At 42.1% G+C, this 23278-nt stretch overlaps 1 protein-coding gene across 4 annotated transcripts in view; it reads left to right on the forward strand.

The window, feature by feature from the left end:
* Positions 1 to 23278, forward strand: part of si:ch211-186j3.6 (neural-cadherin) — a 210820-nt gene that overhangs the window by 134520 nt on the left and 53022 nt on the right. For all 4 annotated transcript variants that reach the window (XM_010891396.3, XM_034295225.1, XM_020054417.2 and 1 more), the window contains 2 exons: positions 9075 to 9259; positions 13996 to 14222. In XM_010891396.3, the coding sequence (XP_010889698.2) occupies positions 9075 to 9259; positions 13996 to 14222 (412 nt within the window). The remainder of the gene's footprint in view (positions 1 to 9074; positions 9260 to 13995; positions 14223 to 23278) is intronic.

The following is a 23278-nucleotide window of genomic DNA, read 5'->3' on the forward strand; positions in this document are numbered from 1 at the left end:
GCTCCATAAAGCTGGACAGGAACTCCCTCTCCGTCCCGACTCCCTTTTTATCCCATTGATGTTTCCCACCACCTCCTGAGACGAAGGTGTGCAACGAGCAGAGCCTGAGTGTCTCTGAGTGACAGTCTTTTGAGACGGTTACCTGAAAATCTCTGTGAGAAGCTCCGTCAGCCGCAGTGGTGTTCCAACTCAGCCCTGTGTCACTGTGTGACAGCTCGTTGGCACGAGGAGATGATGAAAACTGCCAGCACAAAGTCAGACTGACTGTAACTTTTCAGTCAACTTTTCTGTCAACATGCGTAGCTCGGTCAGTAATGTATAAGGGTTTCCGAATAGAGTTACAAGTGCAAATAATGGATCTTTAAACCTTTAGTGTAGTGTTGTTTACTTATAAACATTTATTATTTACCATTATGTTTATTCATGTATTCTAATTATGAATGAAATGATTTCTCCTTTGGAAAATGTAATTAGTTGGAACAGTAATGGGTTTTCTAAGTATTTGATTATCCTTTATTACCATTGGGGTTTTATTATTATGTATTCATAGTTTGACTACTCAGGAAATCAAAACTGCCTGACAATATCACACATTCAGACTTTTCTTTTGATTAGGTCATGGGTTGATGTTTATAAGCCAAAACGTTATGCCAGAGAGTGAAAAAAAAAGAAGAATGTTTCTGTAAAGCCCTTAAGATTTATTGTTCTACCAAAATAACTGATGTAATGCAACATGAAAGGCTATGGCATCATTACACCCAAATACATACTGTAAAAAACACCTCAGATGAACAATATACAATTTCTCTGCAACCTTTCATCTTTTCCAAGTTTAGGTCCCTGCCTAAATATATATCAACAAAATGTTTTGCCATCCATTAGTTTAATAAATGTCATACTGTATTGCAGAAGTGACAAGTAAAGATCACCTTACATCTACCTTTACATATACCCCAAATTCCACTTGTTTTAGGGGTGTAGAAAATATTCAGGAAAATAATATTGCTACCATGTCTGAGTAAAAGAAAAATCAGGAACACGTGAATTGGCCTCAATGGATTGTCAGAGTTGCACAAACCACAGTAGGAGTACAACACAGTACCAGTACAGTATAGCATAGAACTGTACAGTTCAGAACATAGTCAAGTACTGTAATGAACAGTAGAGTTTGGTACAGTAGAACATGGTAACATACTGAATATTTGAATATGTTCTTGTTTCTTTCAAAGAATGTAAACCATTTAAGAGACATAGGTACCTTCCAGTGTATATGTCCATTTAAGAGACATAGGTACCTTTCAGTGTATATGTCCATTTAAGAGACATAGGTACCTTTCAGTGTATATGTCCATTTAGGAGTAAGCGACTTGTAATGATTTGTAATGAAACATTGACAAACAGGTTAACATACAAACTGTCAGCTTTACATTTTGAAGGTATTTATATCCATAAATGAGTAGGAATTGCATTCTTTTTTATATATGTAGACCCTTCAGTTTTAGGGGACCAAAAGTAATTGGACAAATTAATATAATCTTATGGAAAGTTGTCATTTTTAGTATTTGGTTCCAAATCCATTGAACTCAATGACATTCAGAAGTTTACAACAAATAGACCTCACCAGATGCTAATTATCTTCCCTGGTGATACTCTGCCACTCTTGTATTGCCGAAGTATTCAACTCCAGTTTGTTTGAGATGATTTTCGCCTTCAGACTTCTTCAGCAACTGAAATCCATGCTCAATTGGATTCTAGTTGGGTGATTAACTTGGCCAGGTTAGAACATTCCACTTGTTGGCCTTTGAAAACTCCTTGGTTACAGTATGGTCTGATCGGAAAAAAAAAAATCTGTACACTTCAGAATTCAACCTGATGCTGCTTTCAGTAGTTACATCATCAGTAAAGACAAGTAAGCCATTTCCATTAGCAACCATACATGCCCAAAATATAACACTCCCTCCATCTTATTTCACAGATATTTTTTTTTCTCCAAACTCCTCTTACCATCACTCTGGTAATATTTGTTTACTCTCTCTGCATTACTTTTTCCAGTGCATGATATTTGGGGTATTTTTTTTTTAGACCATATGTTTTTTTGAGGCTAACTAGTGTTTTTGCAACATGCAGTCCAAACTCTGCGGTTCAGCTGGTAATGTCTTCTGCCTACGGTCGTTTCGGACCCAGCCACCCCTACTTTCTAGAGAGTGAACCTGATTTGTTGATTTGGCTTTACACTTTTTGGTCCTTGTCAGACACCAGCAACTGACACCAACATCTGCTGAATAATAGACAGCTGTGAAGCCAATTATCCAGATACTTGCCAAACCCTTAGTTGGGGGTACCACGTTCAAAATAAGCTGCAATGCTTTAATGCTTCATCAGATATCAATGCAAATACCTTCAAATGAAAGCTTACAGCACTTTAACCCCTTTGTCATTGTGTCTTATTGAATCAAATATGTTGGGAGTACGGAGCAAAAACAGCAATACTGTTCACTGTCCAAATGCTTATGAACTGCACTGTATAAGACTGGAATGTGTCACTCATACAGGACAATACGCTTTTTTTTGTAAGTTAGTCATGCTTTATTTTATTTGGGATAATATTCCAGACATTGTTTTTGCTGATGGATGTGGGGCAGAAGGCCAAATTAAGGCATTTTCAGAGGATGGGATGGTAAACATGTCTGAGCCACTACTTTTGGTCCTCATAACAACATAGTATATCACTGGCAGAGAGGAGGTCCTTTGTCCACCCTTGTTTGTCCATTCATGTACAGTGGGGAGAACAAGTATTTGATACACTGCCAATTTTGCAGGTTTTCCCACTTACAAAGCATGTAGAGGTCTGTAATTTTGATCATAGGTATACTTCAACTGTGAGTGACGGAATCTAAAACAAAAATCCAGAAATACACATTGTATGATTTTTAAGTAATTAATTAGCATTTTATTGCATGACAAAAGTATTTGATACATCAAAAAAGCAGAACTTAATATTTGGTACAGAAACCTTTTTTTGCATTTACAGAGATACGTTTCCTGTAGTTCTTGACCAGGTTTGCACACACTGCAGCAGGGATTTTGGCCCACTCCTCCATACAGACCTTCTCCAGATCCTTCAGGTTTAGGAGCTGTCGCTGGGCAATACGGACTTTTAGCTCACTCCAAATATTTTCTATTGGGTTCAGGTCTGGAGACTGGCTAGGCCACTCTAGGACCTTGAGATGCTTCTTACGGAGCCACTCCTTAGATGCCCTGGCTGTGTGTTTCAGGTCGTTGTCATGCTGGAAGACCCAGGCACGACCCATCTTCTCTTACTGAGGGAAGGAGGTTGTTGGCCAAGATCTCGCGATACATGGCCTCATCCATCCTCCCCTCAATACGGTGCAGTCGTCCTGTCACCTTTGCAGAAAAGCATCCCCAAAGAATGATGTTTCCACCTCCATGCTTCACGGTTGGGATGGTGTTCTTGGGGTTGTACTCATCCTTCTTCTTCCGAGTGGAGTTCAGACCAAAAAGCTCTATTTTTGTCTCATCAGACCACATGACCTTCTCCCATTCCTCCTCTGGATCATCCAGATGGTCATTGGCAAACTTCAGACGGGCCTGGACATGCGCTGGCTTGAGCAGGGGGACCTTGCGTACGCTGCAGGATTTTAATCCATGACGGCATAGTGTGTTACTAATGGTTTTCTTTGAGACTGTAGTCCCAGCTCTATTCAGGTCATTGACCAGGTCCTGCCGTGTAGTTCCGGGCTGATCCCTCACCTTGCTCATGATCATTGATGCCCCACGAGGTGAGATCTTGCATGGAGCCCCAGACCAAGGGAGATTGACCGTCATCTTGAACTTCTTCCATTTTCTAATAATTGCGCCAACAGTTGTTGCCTTCTCACCAAGCTGCTTGCCTATTGTCCTGTAGCCCATCCCAGCCTTGTGCAGGTCTACAATTTTATCCCGGATGTCCTTACACATCTCTCTGGTCTTGGCCATTGTGGAGATGTTAGCGTCTGTTTGACTGAGTGTGTGGACAGGTGTCTTTTATACAGGTAATGAGTTCAAATAGGTGCAGTTAATACAGGTAATGAGTGGAGAACTGGAGGGCTTCTTAAAGTAAAACTAACAGGTCTGTGAGAGACAGAATTCTTACTGATTGGTAGGAACCTGTAAAATTGGCAGTGTTTCAAATACTTGTTCTCTCCACAAGTGTTAATTCACATCACTTACAGTTTGTTAACATAGAGATATTATATGTACTGTAGTTATGTTACCAATCTTTGCATCTGAACTCTTCCTCACAAGTACAGACGTGGTTGAAAGTCAAGACACACTTGCAATTTCTTCAAAATAACTCACAGTTGTTTTTAAATTTATTTGGTCCCCACAATTTTTTATTTCACTGATAATATTACACAACCTTTACATTTTTGTTCAGAACCTAATATATACTTTTCAATTGGAAAATAAACAGAAATTGAAAAACATATTGAATGAGAGATTATATTTGGAAGCCCAGCCCTTAGAAAAACTGCAATGAAGCGTTTCCTATATATTCATGGACAAGCATCCCTCCCGTTCTTTTCAGTAGGATCGGAACAGTTTAGAACATTCCAGCATTCTGTCTTTAAAGTTTCCCAGCTGCTTTTTGATGTGTTTTTGGAGTCGTCATCTTCCTGGAAGACGCATGACCTTGGACATAGACTTTCTGACACTGGGTTTGACTTTGCACTCCAAAATGACTTGGTATTCTCCCGATTTCATGATGCCACGCATTCAAGGCACCCAGTGCCAGAGGTAGAAAAGCAATTCCAATATATATATATGTTTCACTGTAAGGAAGGAATTATTTTCTTCTAAGTCTTTCTTTTGTTTTCTGTAAATATAGAGATGGTGTGCTTTACCAAAAAGCTTTAATTTGGTCTTGTCTGTCCAAAGGAGATTGTCCTAGAGAGATTGTGACATGTTCAGCTGTGTTTTGGCAAATTTGGCTTTCTTATTTATCTCTTTCAGCTGTGGGTTTCGTACCATACAACCAGGGATGGGCAGTATTTCTGATATGTGTATTTAAAATATGTATTTCAGATACAAAATTGGATTTTCTCATTTGTATTTAATAGGGTTGATGAAAATGGCTTCATATTTTGTATCAAAATACTTGTCTTGTATTTTGTATTTTGCAAAAATACGAGAAGTCAACATGATGACATCATGAAAATGCTACCTCTGATTGGTGCCTACTCAGTAATTTGCCCAGACATGTTGAGATCAGAACAGAAAATTAATCTATCCCCGAAGAAGATGGTCAAGGTGAGAAATGTGTAGGTTGCCTTCTTTCCATCGCGTTTTAGCATAAATTGCTACAGTTTTGAACAGTTCATGTTAAGTTTTGGTGTTCGTTTGAGTAGCCTAGGCTAAATCATTTACCAATTTACATAATGCTCTAGCTAACTATTTGACCCAAGTCGCAGCCCTCACAGTAAACGTTCGCTTGCTACTTTGAGCCTATGTTAGGTTTCGGTCAGTTGTCCACGAAGATACAAGATAGGGTACAAGACTGTACCCTAATTTAAGTAGATGTTTAGTAAGACCATGATTTTGAAAATCACTGCATGAATGACTGCCTGACACTTAATTTATTAATATATTCTTGATTAACAATCAAATGATTAATTACTTAGAAACTTGTTGCTATGAATAAAGGTGCCATCAGTTGTCTTCTTATGAATTACTTGTTTGTCATTGCGTCACTGTTGCCGATGCAAAGTAGGGACAGATCAAATAGACTGATGGATGGAATCAACTGAGTCAGTGTACTGGTGAAGGGACAGATCAAATAGACTGATGGATGGAATCAACTGAGTCAGTGTACTGGTGAAGGGACAGATCAAATGGACTGATGGATGGAATCAACTGAGTCAGTGTACTGGTGAAAGGACAGATCAAATAGACTGATAGATGGAATCAACTGAGTCAGTGTACTGGTGAAGGGACAGATCAAACAGACTGATAGATGTAATCAACTGAGTCAGTGTACTGGTGAAGGGACGGATCAAATAGACTGATGGATGGAATCAACTGAGTCAGTGTACTGGTGAAGGGACAGATCAAATAGACTGATAGATGGAATCAACTGAGTCAGTGTACTGGTGAAGGGACAGATCAAACAGACTGATAGATGGAATCAACTGAGTCAGTGTACTGGTGAAGGGACAGATCAAATAGACTGATAGATGGAATCAACTGAGTCAGTGTACTGGTGAAGGGACAGATCAAATAGACTGATGGATGGAATCAACTGAGTCAGTGTACTGGTGAAGGGACAGATCAAATAGACTGATAGATGGAATCAACTGAGTCAGTGTACTGGTGAAGGGACAGATCAAACAGACTGATAGATGGAATCAACTGAGTCAGTGTACTGGTGAAGGGACGGATCAAATAGACTGATAGATGGAATCAACTGAGTCAGTGTACTGGTGAAGGGACAGATCAAACAGACTGATAGATAGAAGGTTTGCAAAGTGATTTCATGCTCCCTTGTAAACATATTTTTAGTGTTTGTAAAATATAAAAATACAGTAGTTTATTTTGATACATGGTGTGGCTTAAAATTAAGGTTTTTGTATCTTATTTTAAGATACATTGTGATGTACCTTTGCCCAACAATGCATACAACCATAACACGGTATGCAGGGGTCTATGCACCAGTGCTACCGTCCGTTAGTGTTGGGCAAGTCAATACTACTGATTGCATACCGTCTCGCGCTCAGCCGTTGTCAGCACCCCGAGATCAAAGTATCTTCCCACCACCCCCCTACATTCATGCATAAAACCCCTTGTCATCAGGTTGTGAGACGGTTTGTGTGACTTGAAGCTGTGTTGGAAGGTCAGTTCGGGTCTTTGTAGCGGTTAGTCCAGAAGCTTTCCTGCCCTTCAAAAAATGTTCCCTGTGATCTTCAATCATTTTCTCAAATTCACATCCAGGTAGGTAGGCTACAGAGGCATGTAGCCAACATGCCTTAAACTTCATGATAACATTACATTCAGTGGAAACCGGAACATCAAGGTCTCTGAAAATGGACTTGTAGCCTTGGTTAGAATCTTGAGTCTGACCTCATACAGTTCTCTGGTTTTCTTTTCTCCATGCTCATTGCAGTACACACTGAGACAGAAAAGAGGAGATTAAGTCCTTTTCTCTGTTTAATGAGTCATTTCATATTGCCGACACCTGCAACTCATCTGCTTGAAATCTAATTATTTCTAACAACTTCTCAAAGGTGCCAATTACACTGTCCAGGGCATTTTAGGATGTCTTTTTTAAAATAAGATATTTTTTATTCATTATACAAAATGTGATTCATCATCTATTAAGAAAAATGCTTAAAGCTAAATGGAGACAACAGTCACATGATCATCCATCTTAAATCTCTTTCCATCTGAAAGGTCCCACCTTGCAAAACCAATAATTGGTTTAGAAGACAAAAAGAAGAATGACATCAGATTCTAGCCCGCTGAAATAGAGAGAGCAATGCATCCCGCTCTCCAGTAGACATACTGTTGAGGTGGTTCATAAAATGTGATCTCATCCTTTCATGAGACTATGTGAGAAATCTTTGTTTTTGGAGGAGCTTTGCCATCTGAACTGGGTGATCATGTGACTGCTGTTCCCTGAGTAGTCATTAAAACAATGAATCTATACAGGTGTCACTCAAGGTAACAAATTACATTGTGGTATTAAAGTTATAGTGAATGACAGAAATGTTACCCTGAATAACTCAAAAACTCTTTTAAATTATTCAACAGGCCAATTGCTTGGCCTCTTATGGAAATGCATGACCTTGACCTACAAGTTTTAATGTCATCTTTCATATCAAATATGCAGTTTTGAGATAAAACAACATTATACATGTTTTAAGCATTGTTCTATATTAACCAAGATTTTGTATCAAAGTGCGCCAGTGACTGAAAGGTCAAATGATTAACATATAAGGAGTGAATAACTTTTCTGCATCGCCTCAGGGATCTTTGGAAATTTCCTTCTGATTCAACGTCGTTTTATATCACAATCCCAACGATTTATGACCAGAAAGGGCTCCTGAATGTTTGTTCCACTGAATGATTATTATGCTTAAAAGATTGAATCAAATTTGTATGTTTTTGTACTGTCAGCAATGACTGTGAGGGCAGTTCCTTGGAATCACATTTTGGTACTTCTGAGCTCAATAGCTCTTAAAATGTCCATGACTCATAATGCATAACTACATAAATAGGGGAGAGTTCAGTTGCATAATGAAGTATTCATGAAATCATATATTTAATATTGTAAAGATGCTTCCAACAAAATGGACGTCACACTATTCACCCAGCTACAGAATATATGTATGTTGTCTACAGAGTTCATTTATAATCCAGCATCGCTCATCTTTGCCACTTGAGAGAAGCTTCTGCATTACTTAATAGAGGAAAGGTTCCGTTTACAAATTTGTACACTTTACATGAACCACTTTTGGATTTAAAAAACGATATACCCATGGCACCATGTCTCTGTCTTTACTATCTGATGTTGCCTTTGATGTTGCCTTGATTCCCAGAAAACTTGAATAAGCTCAATCACAAAGGAGGTATGAAGTTGTGGACCACAAGGAGATGATTCATCTCTCTTCTCTGTTATAGCCTCTCCACCTTCCCTTCTTCATCTTCTGCCCCCCCTTTCTTTCTACCTTCTTCTTTGTCTACCTCTCCCCCTCTCACTCTTTCCTTCCCTCTCCTCCTCGGCTCCCCCTCTCCCTTTCTCTCTTCCCTCCTCCCACCCCCTCACCCCTTCTATCCGCCCTCTGTCTGGCTTCTTTCATCATTCACATTCTGCTGTTTTCAATCTTTGTTTGTCCTAATCTTCTCTTGCTGGCCCCCAGAGTCTCTGAGCCGTTGTTTCTCTTTAATGTTCACCCGGTATTCATTCACAGTGGTCTATCACCGAATCTAACTGTAGACTCACCACAGGCTGCTGATTTTTCATGCTAACTTTGAAGGAACGATGTTTATGTTGTTGCGGTTCATGTGTCTCTTCTCAGCTACTTCCTCCTGAACAAGCGGACGGGCTTCCTGATTATTAAGGAGAACGCACCCCCTGGGAGCTACGAGTTTCAGGTGCGCGTGTCAGATGGAGTGTGGCCAGACGTTGTCTCCGGGGTAACGGTGCATGTCAGGGAGCTGCGTGACGAGGCCATCTACAGCTCTGGATCACTCCGTCTTGCAGGTACGTTGCTCATGACCTCCAAACTCTGACCTAAAACCACACATCAGGGGTTGCTTACAAATTGTTCAAGATAAAGGAATCGTTTGTGATAACTTTTTCCAAATTTTGCTCCTTTCTACCTTCCCAGAGTCAGCTGACTACTTGGATACTTATGTCTTTGTGTGGTGTCACTGACGGCATTTTGCACTATCCCTTAGATATGTTACGTATAGGTTCTTTTATACTGTTGTCACGGGAAGATGTATGGGTTAGTAACAGTGTAAATATGTCCTTCCAAGTAAACAGTGCAAAGAAACTTAAATAATCCAACCATGTTTTGCCTCTTCAGCATTTTTATATTTTTGGTGTCAAGTATTAACATCCATCATCGTTTGATATTCCGCTTGTGTGTGTAAAAATTAAATGGGGTTTAGAAGAAAAAAAAATCTATGGCTGTGAGGTTTTTATGATTTTCAGAGATATTGAAATGAATGCCTGGAGAGATGGAGACAGGAATAGCTGAAAGAGCAGTGGGATTTGCTTCAATCTACAAAAACAGCAACAATCAAATGTATGCACGCCAACTAGGAGACTGCATATTAAAGCTGAATAATCTGGATAAACAGGAAGTTCTGTAATATTTAACTGATAAAAAAGGAATCCATATTTTCCTTAACGGACAGGTAAACTTCGTGCTCCAATCAACACAGGGAATCAAAACATTTTGCTTATTGGATTCTCCTCACATTGCAAATGATCTTGGCATCATGCTGCAAACTCTATTTACATCTATTTTGTCGACACTGGTGCTGTCACGTTTGGTATAGAACCTATTCTTTATTCAGTTTTCAAAACATAAATCAGGAGTCAGACAGAAATTGATTACTTTGCTAGACATCCATGGCAATGCAAAACACATTACACCGTCAAGTTTCTCGACAGTTTTAGAAATGTCCATCCGGTTCATACATTTATAGCCAAATTGACCCAAGTTGTTAGAGCTGTAGCTCTCTCCATCTAATATCCTATAACAGGTTCCGCCGGTCAGCCGAGCTTGATTGTACATGTAAATAGTTTGTGGTAATCCTAAAAACCCAGTGGTAATCCTAAAAAGCAAGTATATTTCTTTGTCTTTCTGCATAGCTGACGAACCAGTGACATGCAGTGCTCTGTAGTACAGTTCTAATCTGGGGAAACGGTAACTTAATGTTGTTTTGCTCAGTACCAGGATTCACTGCTGTGGCTGTTTTTTGACTGTTGCTACGTGTTTGTTTCTATGTGACATCCAAGTGTTACTCGTATTAATGAATGAAATGTCAGCGGAGGAAGAATATTCGGTCGACATTCAGTCAGGTTTGCAGGACCTTAGAATTCCTGTTTGTTTACTATCTGTTTCAGCTGTTTTGAATCAGACTACAGTAGTCCAGTCTGGTTAGTCCAATTCTCAACACTGCTAGGTTTTTATTATTTATGCTACTTCTTGGCGTATTTTATTGACAAGACAGTAGGAAGGAGAGGCTAGGGAGACTTATGAAGAGGGAGACAGAGAGGAAGAGCACAGTATGGCGAGAAGAGGATCAAACCCACATCGCCAGATGCCATTGTGTGGTCCGGAGTTGGGAGTTTAGACTGTTACACCAAACCTCAGCACCTGCTAGATATTTTTAAGTGAATCCTCCACCTAGGTTGGGGCCCCTCATAGTTTCACAAGCTACAGGGGCCTCATTGTTTTGAGACCATCGTGGATCTGAGAGTTACAGTATTTTTACTCATTTGTATTGTATACCAATCTATATTGACACACACATGTGCAATAATGTAGCCTAGAAATACATGGGACATATCTTTTTTTGGCATCACATTCAGAAGCTGAGCTATGACCTTATGTCAAGGAATCAAAGATATGGGATATTTCAGTAACATTTTATTCATTTAGCGTTTCTGTCATTTGCTTGGGATTAATTTGGTGTTCTCGGCAGTTTGCTTGGGAAGTAATTTGCCACAATGTTTGACTGTTGCAATCAATTGATATAATCTCTTTCTTTAAAAGGTTATCTATAATTATAGTGAGGTTTCTTATAATTTATCATAACAGTACATATTTGTTAATGTAATAACATTTTGGGAACTTCAGTATGTTATCATTATCAAGTAGCCTACCTAAAATATATCATGCATTCCAAAACGTTGTGGAATTGCTGGAAATTATGTTGAAAGCCACAACATTTGCCTAGGTCCCTCAAATTAAAACAATCAAATGCGTGGCTTATTTTATTGGCTAACTCAAAAAAACGTATGTTTAAGTGGGCCTTCTGTAAAAATTTTGGGAACCTATGACAGCTGAAAAGCTGAAAAGCTTGTATTGATTAAATGGTTTCATGACATCCATGGTCTGTTGAACATGAGTATTACTGGAATCAACACGTCTGCTGCTGTGCCACATTTAACCAGCCCCACACACTCAGCGATACACCTCAACATGCATTTTCAGACTCAATCCAGAGTATGTAAACATTTCACCACTCGAAGGCTGCTACCAATCTGAAAACATTTGCACACAGCAATTATCCGAAGAGAATTGGGATTGTGGAAAAAACGTTTTCAGGTTATTTCACAAACTAAAGCACTCTGTAAATATTCTCATTGATTCAGAGTCTTAAGGATTATGAAAAATGCCTCTTATGATATTACTTTCAGCCTCCTTGACATTTTAAATCCCATTTCAAGAACAAATGTGTAAGGCAATAAGGACCTAAGTACAGTATAAAGCTTCTGTTCAATCTGTTTTTGGGAGATTAAGGCTTTTTGGTGGAAAACTGAAAGGAGAAATTGATTGAAAGGTGAAATATGGTATGGGGTAAACAGTGAGTCCTTGAGACGACCATTCCAGTTCATGCCTTTACCCAGTACACCTTGGCATGAACACATTAACCCCGCCCTACACAGACACACATTTAAAAGACTTGCTCCCTGAGAAATGTCTCATGTTTTGGACTAAGAACTTTAGAAGTTTCAAATGTGTCTACTCACTGGCTCTGAGCTTCGTTTGAAACGTTAATCCTATTCACTGACTATGAGCTCCGTTTGGAACGTTAGAGAAACGTTAATCCTATTCACTGACTATGAGCTTCGTTTGGAACGTTAGAGAAACATTAATCCTATTCACTGACTATGAGCTTCGTTTGAAACGTTAGAGAAACATTAATCCCTCCCTCCCTGCTGCCGAACCGTAGAGTCCAAGTCGCCTGTTTGCATCTCTCTTAGGTCCAGCTTTACGGGATCATTAAATGAAGGGAATTGTGCAAAATAACTTTAGTCCCCCCTGGGATTAACACCAAACTGTCAATCTGTCTGATGGTTTTATGGACCCACTCCACTCAGGGCCAGCCGGCTCTGAAATATCTGTCAATTGACCTAAAATGATGGAGCCAGCACAGTCTCAAGTTTCTCAAGTTTGTGTGAATGCATGTAGCCTACTGGATATGGGTGTGTGTTCTGTGGGTGTATGTGTTTGTGTGTGCAAATGCCTCCCTGTGTGTGTGTCGGCGCGCGTGTCTGCGTCCCTCTAATGCCCATGGGAAGGAGACTGGATGTGATCTTTGCGTTGGATGAAAGCCAGGTGTAAAGCTGTCCCTCCTTGTTAGAGAGAGTCCCCGTCGCTTTCCCACCGCTCGTTGAACGAGAGCTGACAGGCGGCGGCGGCGACGGCTTCCTCTCGCCGAGCCCCACTTTTATTCTCTTAATGCCAATCTAGAATTCTCTGCCTCTCCGTTCCCGTAATCACACTGAGCAACACTGACACTCGTCAAGTCCTAATGTTCCCGGAATGACACGGCTCAGGTGTGTCCCCGGCGTGACACGTAAAGCCTTCCGTCAGCCAGAGGATTAGGAGACGGAGACACGAGAGGGCGCACGGGCGCACCCGCGTGCACACACCCCCGTGTAGATACACACACAAACTGAACTTTGTGGAAGCGGCGAAATCCAAACGAGCGCGTCACTAAAACGTCCACTCGCCGGGGGTGTCGCAGCGCCGAGTGGAATCGAACGGAGCAGTCGGCAGGCCGGACTGTTTGGAGCCGGGCCCGGAACGTGGAGGTATGACGGCCAGGGCTGAAGTCCAGGACTCCTCAGCCTACCCGCCCTTCGCCTAATCCCACGCTATAAGGTGTCGGCCCAATTAGAGGTGTCCTGGACGCGGGGAGACGGCCTCAGCTCAGGAGCTTTCTCACCTTGGCAGTCTCCCCGTGACAGCCCTGCCAAGCTCTAAATTAAGGCGGAAGGCTGCTCTGTCCACACCGCCCCCGTGCTCGATATGCCCAACATGGCCAGAGCGGTCAGCCTACGTGAACTGTGGCTGTAACTGGGACACAGTCAAGCAGGGCTGGCCGGTGTCTGTCTCCCTGGGCCAGCGGCCGGAGAGAGGAGAGGGAATTTAAAGAGCCTGTCTGATCAGGGTTGGGGACTTGGTCGTTACACGGCTTTAATTTTCTTTAAATACACCCCGTGGGGCTCCAGGGTTCAAGATTCACCGTCATGCATTTTTCATGAGGAGGGAAGATCCCCATAGTTACATGTCTCTCTAATAAGAGGCCAAAGCAGGGAGGTTCTGTTTTTACTGGTAATCGTCTACCTGTTCCTACTGTTCGTTTCTGAGAAGTGGAAATCCGTCTCCACCTTGGAAAATGAGACTAGGTCATGTGATATATGGTGGCTTCTATTTGGATCTGCGATAACTTTGTGTGTGTGTGTTGCAGACATTACGGCGAAGGAGTTCATCGAGCGGCGCGGCAGCTCGAAGAGCCGTTATGAGCTGCTTGTCGACTTCCTGTCCGAGATGTTGGCGGTGGGCGTAAATGACATCAATGTCTTCAGCCTGATGGACGTCAGAGAAAGGGCCCTGGACGTGCGCTTTGCCGTGCACAGTAACCCCTTTCTCAAAGCTGAGAAACTACACGGTTACCTCGCTGCTCATAAACAGAAGGTACGCCAAGGACTCTGGAAGATGTTTTCAAACCCCCTCCTCTTGAACCCACTGTGGTCTTTTCCTGTGATTGAAAATCTAGAGAAGTGATCCCCCTTCAGCGTTAAAAGTAACAAGATGCAAGCCTAACCTGCTGACAGTAAACAGACATGATTATTGGACGGGAGGCCTTTACATGGATGGTCCAATTATGGCAAACACAATCAGTCAGGGATTGTAGCCAGATGATTTCCAAAGAGAAGGTTATTTCATAGAAAAATATGCTGTGAAGTCCTCGTAATGGCAAATGTAATTCTCCTCAGACATGTTTTCATTTTCCACAGGTTTATGTGGATGTTATGAATGGGTAATGTAACATTGTGACAGCGCCGTGTCGCAGTGCTGTCAATGTATATATTATTTCCAGTATTTAAGTAGTATACAAGGCAAATTGCTATTTTTGCTAGCCATACTATATTGGCCATATATCACCCACACCTCCTTGCCTTATTGCTTAACTGCGCTGTGTTCACCAGACCAGCTGTAGATGGAGATTGTGGGTTGTGGCGCCGAATGCTGAAGTTGTTACACGGCAAGGATCTGGAAAGTTGACCAGACTATTACGTCACACCTAGATCCTGCTTCCAATTGTTCTGACATCTCCACATTCACATCCCTTTCAGGTACAAGAAAGAACGCGAGCGAGAGGGTGAGAGAGGGAGACCAACGATTGAGAGAAGGAAGAAAGATGTGTCAGTGAAGGAAATACAGAAAATGAGAGAGCGAGAGAGAGAGGGAGAGAGAGACTGGTGAAAGGTGGCGTAGGCTTCAGGTTTGATTTGTGGATGGTCTCTGCCTTTTCATCTAGATTCCGGGCGCCCATCTGAAAATACATTGATCACAATGAGATGTGAAGTGCGTCGGGAGAGGATGAGTGTGTAGAGAGGGGTGAAACGGGGGGGGGGTCTGTGGTTATTAATGTTCACAATTCAGCTCTAATGCCCGGAAATATGACAGTCAAAATGTCCTTTTCTCTTTCTCGTTTCTCTTGCTGTCAGGGCGATGTAAGATTCCCCTTACTAGCAGAGCATTTCGATTGTTATTGCACCCCTAAGAGTTGGAAATAACATATTGGTTTTATGTGGTTAAATTCATTGATATTGATACATATTTCTGTGATCATGCTTTCTAGTTAATAAAGCAGGCCAGAGAAAAGGAACCCTTTGGATAACTGTGGGAGGATAAGGAAGAACTATTCACTGCTGCCGGCCAGGCCAGCTGTTGTTACACTTCTGTGATGTAAAATGAATAGCAAAGTTCACTTGGCCAAATCATTAAAAGCAAGTTCAATTGAAATATTCCGACATAACCCTTCTTAGCCAACCCTCCAAGTTCTGTTCTCATCCAACGAAATTGTCGTACGCTTTTCCTTCGCTAACATAACATAAATCGTCTTTGGTGACATATTGCTGTTCCGTTGGTGTTTGTCTGACGGTCTGTGGTTGTCCAATAGGCCGTATGATGTTGGCTGAGTATAAGTAATGACCGAGTATTGAGATTAGAGTCAGCCAGGCACAGGAAAGCAGGAGACAGTGCAACTTTTAAAGTTCTTTATTTTCTCTCCCTGTTCTGGCAACCTGCCATTACCCTCACTCCCCTTGTGTGGGCCCTCTCCTCCTTCCGCTTTCTCCCACTGCGTCTGTGTTTGTGCCTGTGTCTGTGTGTGTGTGTCTCTCTCTGGCTTTGAACACTCAGCACCCTCCCTCCCCCCCGCAGCCTGCTGGGATTGAGGAAGTGGAAATCAATGCATGCTCCTCTCCCAAGGGTTCTCGTCTCATCTCCCCGCTTACCCCTCTGTTTTTCTTCTCATATCTCCCTTATCCCCTAACCCCCCCCCCCCCCCCCCCGCCGACTCCCCTCTAACCCCGCCCAAACTGATACCCTGTGATGTGGCACAGGCAGAGGACACAAACGGACAGGAATAGATAACTCCTAAACAACACGAGGGGAAGAGACACGCAAATGCAGTTTATTGTATTTTTCTGGGTTTTGGACTAACGTTGATCTAGACACAGTGTCGTTCTAGTTTACATGTTGGACCACAGTTAGAGACCCTGTGGGACAGCATTTGATTTCGTCTGAAGCCTTGATCAAGCTAAGTTCGTATTTGGATGAGCAGCATAAAAGGATGCGGGGCGGCTAGGCATGGTACTTTTTGGAGGAAGCTTTTTGCTTCAACTCTCCCAATCCTGTTCTGAGGCAAGGTAGTAGCTAGAGTTGCATACCACTACATTGAGGAGTAAAAAGGGGTTAACATTTGTGGCAGGGAAGTAAATTATGATCTTCTGCAACAGCAATGTTAACTTAGTGCGTTTTCTGTTTCTCACGTTCTCTCAATTTTTTTTCCATCAGGAGGCAAATCCAATATGGTTTGAAAAACATTTGTTGGTTAAACAGCCAATTTAGCCACAGGTACAACCCAAAAAATACCTCTTTGACCTGCGGTCTAAGCTAATATATCCCAGTTTTTTGCATTTTCTTTGTAAACCTAGAAGTCCCTCAGGTGCCCTCTTACATGATAGTGCTTTCTCCACCAACTCTGCTTCAGGGAGGTTATAGATATTGCAGTCAAAAGCCACATGGGTTCCTCAAACTGGTTTTAGATAAATGTCACCATGCAGTCATTCTACAAAAAAACAGTTGTACATCCAGACAGATGTTATTTTGTTTCAAACGGGTAGGTAGCACTTCATTGTTTTAACCAGATTATTTTAAAGTTGCTGTGGTCCCGTTGCAAAGTTTTACCTCATGTTAAACGTTACTATGCAAAATCCAAATCAGAATTCTGAAGGTTGGGCGGTGTTACTTTTGATTGGTGCAGTGGGGTTTGCGTGGTTCAGTAAAACTCTGGCCTGGGTTTCATGTCCTGATTGCAGCATACCGACAGTGTCTGTTGTAGAGTCATTGTAAAGAGGTCACAGACTGTGGGAGATAGGTGTAAGATGCCGTAATTGGCATGTAGAAATCAAACAAAATAGATGTTTGTAAAATGTGTTGTGATTTATTTACTCCATGCCATCTTACAAGCTTCATGAAATGTGTATTGACTTTAAACTCTATCTTTAATTAGAAATATTAAATTGATAGATAATACATTATATGAAAAGAAATGTATAGTTTCTAAAATCTGCAATTTGGGGTTTTCTTATAGAGGAATGTGACATCATAACAGGAACCCAACAAGGCAGCCTATTCCCAACAGTGTAGCTAAGGTCAGAAAGATATTGTTATGTGTAAATTAATCTAAACTAAATCATTTGCCCTCATGACTGCTGGTTTAAATGACATCTTCTGCCAATTTATATGGCCATACTTTATGAATTTGACCTAACAAGGTATCAAACGATTGTTCAAGATTACTATTCAAATAGCCTGCTGTAATCCTTTTATATTGGTACTGCATGACTTAACACATACTGTAGGTTACTTGCTTGCTAATTTAAAGCTTCAATAGTGAATTCAGCCACAAGGAAACCAACATGTTGGAAACAGCCAACATAAGACCAACCAACCAGTTATCAAACATTGCTTGCATTCATGGTAGCAAGCAAGGCAGCATGGCAGCACTGTCAAAATGGCTAGGGAGCTTAGAAAAACATAATTGTTTACAAGAGCCCAACAACAGTAGGAACCCACAGAACAGAAATAAATCAGCAGACCTTTACTGTAAAAATATTCAAAAGATATTGACTTCCTCTGGCCCATCCGATATTAAATGAGTTCAGCTGAGTAAGCTACCAGAGCCAGAGTAAGAAGCACAAGGTTTAAAAAAGGTTAATTACGAATCCAAAGTTGGTCAATTCCATCAATATCATGAGGGAAGTCCAAACAACATACATTCAAATAATCCTGAGGCAGCAATGGATGAGGGGAACACTTAACACTCTAGTTATGCTGGGAAGTGTACCAATTACAACTTAATGGAAATTAATGCAGGAGAATATAACATTTGTGATAATGTACTACCTATAATCTGGCACCATAATGTTTGTAAATCATAACACGTCTCATGCAATCTGGCAAAGACTGTGACCCTTGAAGTAAAGATATAATGTAATGAACATAATGTCAGAGCCTACAGGCAGTAATTAATAAAGTCCTAAAAGGTTGATCCTTGCATCATTTAAGTACAGAATTAAATTTATCTTGTAGCAATCCGGACAGAGGGATGTCAAACTGATGAGTTCAACATACATGTGTATGTAATTATCTGTAGCTCTAAAAACAAGGGGACTGGCATTTCCCTGCAAGTGTAATTTGAGATGATCGAGGAATGTTGTAGTGATCCATATTTAAAAGTTATACAATTGATTTCAATCAAGTAATGAAGTCACTATGCATCACATAGTTACACAACAGCAATATTTATTGTAGTAAATGGTCTAAAACATTGCACGGTAAGTATGTAAGTATGTACGTATATCAGAAACTCCTACTTGTGCCAGGAGTAGCAGTTAATGTTTAGACTCCACGAATTAAGGAAAATGTTTCTATTTCTACTAGACCAACAGATCACTCCCAAACTGCCTGTTTGCGACAACAATAGGATCGATAGGAAAACCTTACCTGAGTGGGTGGGGTCACTACGACCCGCCCCCTACATATATTTGCTCCTCTGAGGAAGCAAACAGCCTTATAGGCAAACAGACCCACTGAGTTGAGACGCCAAACAGCATGTCACCTTTTGAAAATATGTATCTTTCATTCCATGACAACACAATGTCACAATTCATGGCTTTTGCTAACATCAAGCTAGGTAGTGCTTCAAAATAGGTTCTCTTCAGTTTGTGGACATTGCTAACATCAAGCTAGATAGTGTTTCTCAATTGGTTCTCTTCGTGACGTTGAAAAGTTAATTGTTAGTTGTTCCAAAGACAGTGAAAATCATGAAATTCTTTTTTCAAAGCCCCAATTCGCCCAACTATTATTGGTGTTGTGGTGAACCAGGTTTTGACTACAACTCTTTGAAAACACTGTTTTGCTATTACATTGCTCTTCTCAATCAATAAATCAAATATATTGCCGGACCACATAAGCGGAGCCGGCTAAGAAGAGCGAATGTCTCTTACTTACTGACTGACTGACTGACTGTTAAATAACGTAGTGGTTAGAGACACAGGCTCCTGAAACAACAGGTCCCACTTTCCCCGCCAGTAACGGTCAAAACCCATTTTGGCTGAGGTTCAGGAAAGAAAAAACTTCGCTGGCTACAACTTTATGTAGCTACCTAATAGGAAGCCTAAAATAAAACGGTTCTGATGGATATTAGGATTTGTTCAGGATAGACAAACAATTCTCTGGCTTCACGATTCTCTCATCTTTTCACTTGACAAAAAAGTCAGTTATCATTAGTGATTGCTATTTGAGGCTTCATTACCATTCTTCTAGCAGCAGATATTATGCTAGCAGTGCTAAATCAGATTTTCTTTTTCAAAATAAAAGCCATCATTGAACTATCTAAGTTACTATAGTTAACAATCTTTTTTAAAATTACATTTTTATTGTCTGTTCCATTGTTAGTCTGTTTTTTTTCACAGACTATATTGTTCACTATATTGCCTTATACATTTCAATTATGACTTTTATTGTGATAAAGAAAATCTGAGTGCTGCCAGCATAATATCCTGTTGCTAAAATAAAACTAATGAAGCTTAGAGTGGACATCACTAGTTATCGTCACCTATAATTTGATAGATACTGCATCTATGTCATTCACAAATGGCTAATAAGCTGGCTGAACTAGGCTTACCTGGTTTCTTGTTTATAAAACCATTTTTACATCAGCAGTAAAGTGCTTTTACAAAACACCCAGCATGAATCCCCAAGGTGCAAGCAACAACAGTGTTGAAGCACAGTGGCTAGGAAAAAAGTGGGGCCGAAATTTAGGGAGAGGAGCCATGCTCGGAGGGGTGACCAGTTCTCTTCTGGCTCTGCTGGGTGAAAATGTTAAGAGTATGGGGGGGGGGGTCAGCAGACTAGAGAGTGCATTCCTTAGGTTTACAAGGATTTACAGTGGAGAAGGAGAACCAATCCTTCTCCCCCCAGTACAATAATATAGCAGTGTAAAACCTTGGGGCTGAGACAGGGGGGTCCAGTGACACGGAGAGACCCCGGACAGGGCCCAAGAGGCCACCAAAGGGACACCAATCAACCGCAACCACCCTGAAATGAGGGCCGAGTATTGCCAGCAGAGTTCACCCCAATTGCACATTCTGCCTGAATAGGACATTTGGATGTTCCTGTGGCTAGTGTTTGTCAGTGGTCACACGCCCGCACCAGAATCCACACGTCCCCACGCCCACTCACCCCCGAACACAGACCCATACACACTCCCTTTTACTGATCTTACTGTCACTCAATGTGGTCACCACCCAGTATCATGTCAGAGTACCAGTATAGTCCATACTTGGTAAAGGGTGGCCAGTTAGACCGTATACTTCACATCCAGGACGTCCTAGAGCTTCAGTAGACGGTTGACAATACCGCTGCATTGTTGGGAGAGGGAGTCAGGCGTATTTTGATGCACATTATGCATGATGTGTCCCTCGGGTTCTCACTGTTGCCTTCTTTAAGTGCCCTCATTGGGTGCCATTGGTTCAGTTAAACAAGTACACATTGTGACATTCTCTCTCACAAACACTTACCGGCGTGTATTAAGCGCTACTCGGCTCAAGGATGTCTGCTACTTTTCCTTTCCAAACGCATTCACTTAACAGTCTTCGTCACTGCACAATTTGTACGAGTGAATTGCGACGTTATGGCTTTGAGACAGCAGTTAGATTTAGGACATACTGTAGAAGTGGTATAACCAGTGCTTTTTCATATTCGGTTTAAAGACATCAACTTAGTAATCATCACGTCTCCTAACCCTAAGCATTAGGTTTTTACCCAAGACAACTCTAGCATGGATTGTAGATTGTATATGTTGTGCATACATCTCAGAGGCCTGCATATTCTCTGCTAGCACCTCCGGTTGACATGGAGAGGAGAGGAATGTTGCTGTGGTCGTGTTTGGGGGTTATCTCCCCCTAGCTCGTAAGCCAGACAGTGAGGGGAAGGGAGGGTTGAGGCTGGGCATTAGATTCAAAGTAGCTGTGACAGCTGCCCCTCCACTCAGGGCTTAGTGAAATGTGCCGTAGTACTGTGCCGCTGAAAGCCAAAGATCATCCCTGGCCGGCTGAGAGGGTTTCAGGAGAATGTCATTAATCACAAGTCCGCGTCTCGCTCCTCATCCACCACTCGCTCGTCCTCAACCGGCCCAGCCTTCTCTTTGCTCCTCACCCACCACTCGCTCGTCCTCAACCGGCCCAGCCTTCTCTTTGCTCCTCACCCACCACTCCCTCGTCCTCAACCGGCCCAGCCTTCTCTTTGCTCCTCACCCACCACTCCCTCGTCCTCAACCGGCCCAGCCTTCTCTTTGCTCCTCACCCACCACTCCCTCGTCCTCAACCGGCCCAGCCTTCTCTTTGCTCCTCACCCACCACTCCCTTGTCCTCAACCGGCCCAGCCCTTTCTTTGCTCCTCCCTGACCACTGTTACCGCAATACCCACCCTGGTCCCCTGGGAGGGAGAGAGAGAATGAGAGAACTATTTAACTTACATTTTCCATCAGGGACACTAGGACCTCGTCACCATCTCCACTCTCCGATATTGCGTCAGGAGTTCAGCATCGGGGCAATGGGATCGAAAGTCTATTTCAAGTTGAATGTGCCTCAGTGCGCTGTGGTCCACAATTTCAATAAATGGTGCAGAAAGGTGATGTGGGGCATCATTATGTGCTTTATGTTCTGTGGCCGATATTTGCACGCTCAGGGAATCCGACGCTCGGACGGTCATTTGGACGTTCCTTTCACGCGTTGGGTTTCATGTGTGTATCCGTGTGTCTGTGCGGTGGCGGGGGGGGGCTTCGTTTATGGAAGTGTACGAGAGAGAAAACGAGCGTTGTTTGAGAGATGAGCTACGTCTGGTCCCAGTGAGTTCACTTGGTAAGAGCGTGGCGCAGGCGACGCCGGAGTTGTGGGTTCAGTGCCCAGGGGGGCCAGTATAAATTCACTCCCTACACTAATGGCATGACTGTAGAGCTAGTTCAAATCCAAATGCATTTGTGTCACGCCTCATAAGGAACGTGTGTTCAATAGCAGTGTGGTATACAGTGAAATGTTCACTTATGGGCCTAATTCCAATCACACAGAGTTAAACCAGATATGAATAGACAATAATAATTAATGTCTATAACCATTGTCTGTTTACCTGTTGTTGCAGTAGAAAGTCAAGGCATGGGGGTACGAGTTAGTGGACTTTTATGTACATAAAGGCTGGGGTGACTAGGCAACAGTGCAGTGCAATACGCATACAATATATGTTAAAGAGCATGTGTGTGTTTGTGTACGTGGGTAGTCCAGGGTTGTAAAATCATACTGAATCGTTGGCACAAGGGTAGCCATTTAGCGGTCATGTTCAACGCTTCTGTCGATTGGGGATGCTCTACTGCACTACTTGCCAGGCATGCCGATGCGGTAGTGTGGAGAAATGTCTATGACTGGCTGAAACCTGTGACTGGTTTTAGGGCTTCCGCCTGGAAATGGTCCTGGAAAGCAGGGAGCTCAGCCTCTGTGGCTGATTCTGCTGTCCACATGCTCATCTAAAGCGCCGGGCAGGCTGTCTATATGGGGGTACCAATCAACCGGTCACATGGAGGACTGAGTCAGTACGACGGTCTATCGCCACGTGTGGACCAGGCCAGTTCCACAGGCTACTCGTACGCTGATACACCTGAATCTCTCTCCATTTTCCTTGTTGAGGTTTTTTCTCATAGGGGTTCGTGTCTGAGAGATTGTGTCACCCAAATGGCGACGCAGAGGTTGAAAAGTGACAGCTGAACCGACACATTGTCGCCGTCCTGATGACCGAAGGCTGACGGATATTGAGGCCGTTGCTCCCTGACTGTCCTGTGGCCACAATGTGTTGTTTCACTCACAGATTTTGCTCTTTTCTATCTTAGTCCTCCTGATTTAATT

This window comes from Esox lucius, chromosome 2, assembly GCF_011004845.1.
Source record: "Esox lucius isolate fEsoLuc1 chromosome 2, fEsoLuc1.pri, whole genome shotgun sequence".
NCBI classification, from domain to species: domain Eukaryota; kingdom Metazoa; phylum Chordata; class Actinopteri; order Esociformes; family Esocidae; genus Esox; species Esox lucius.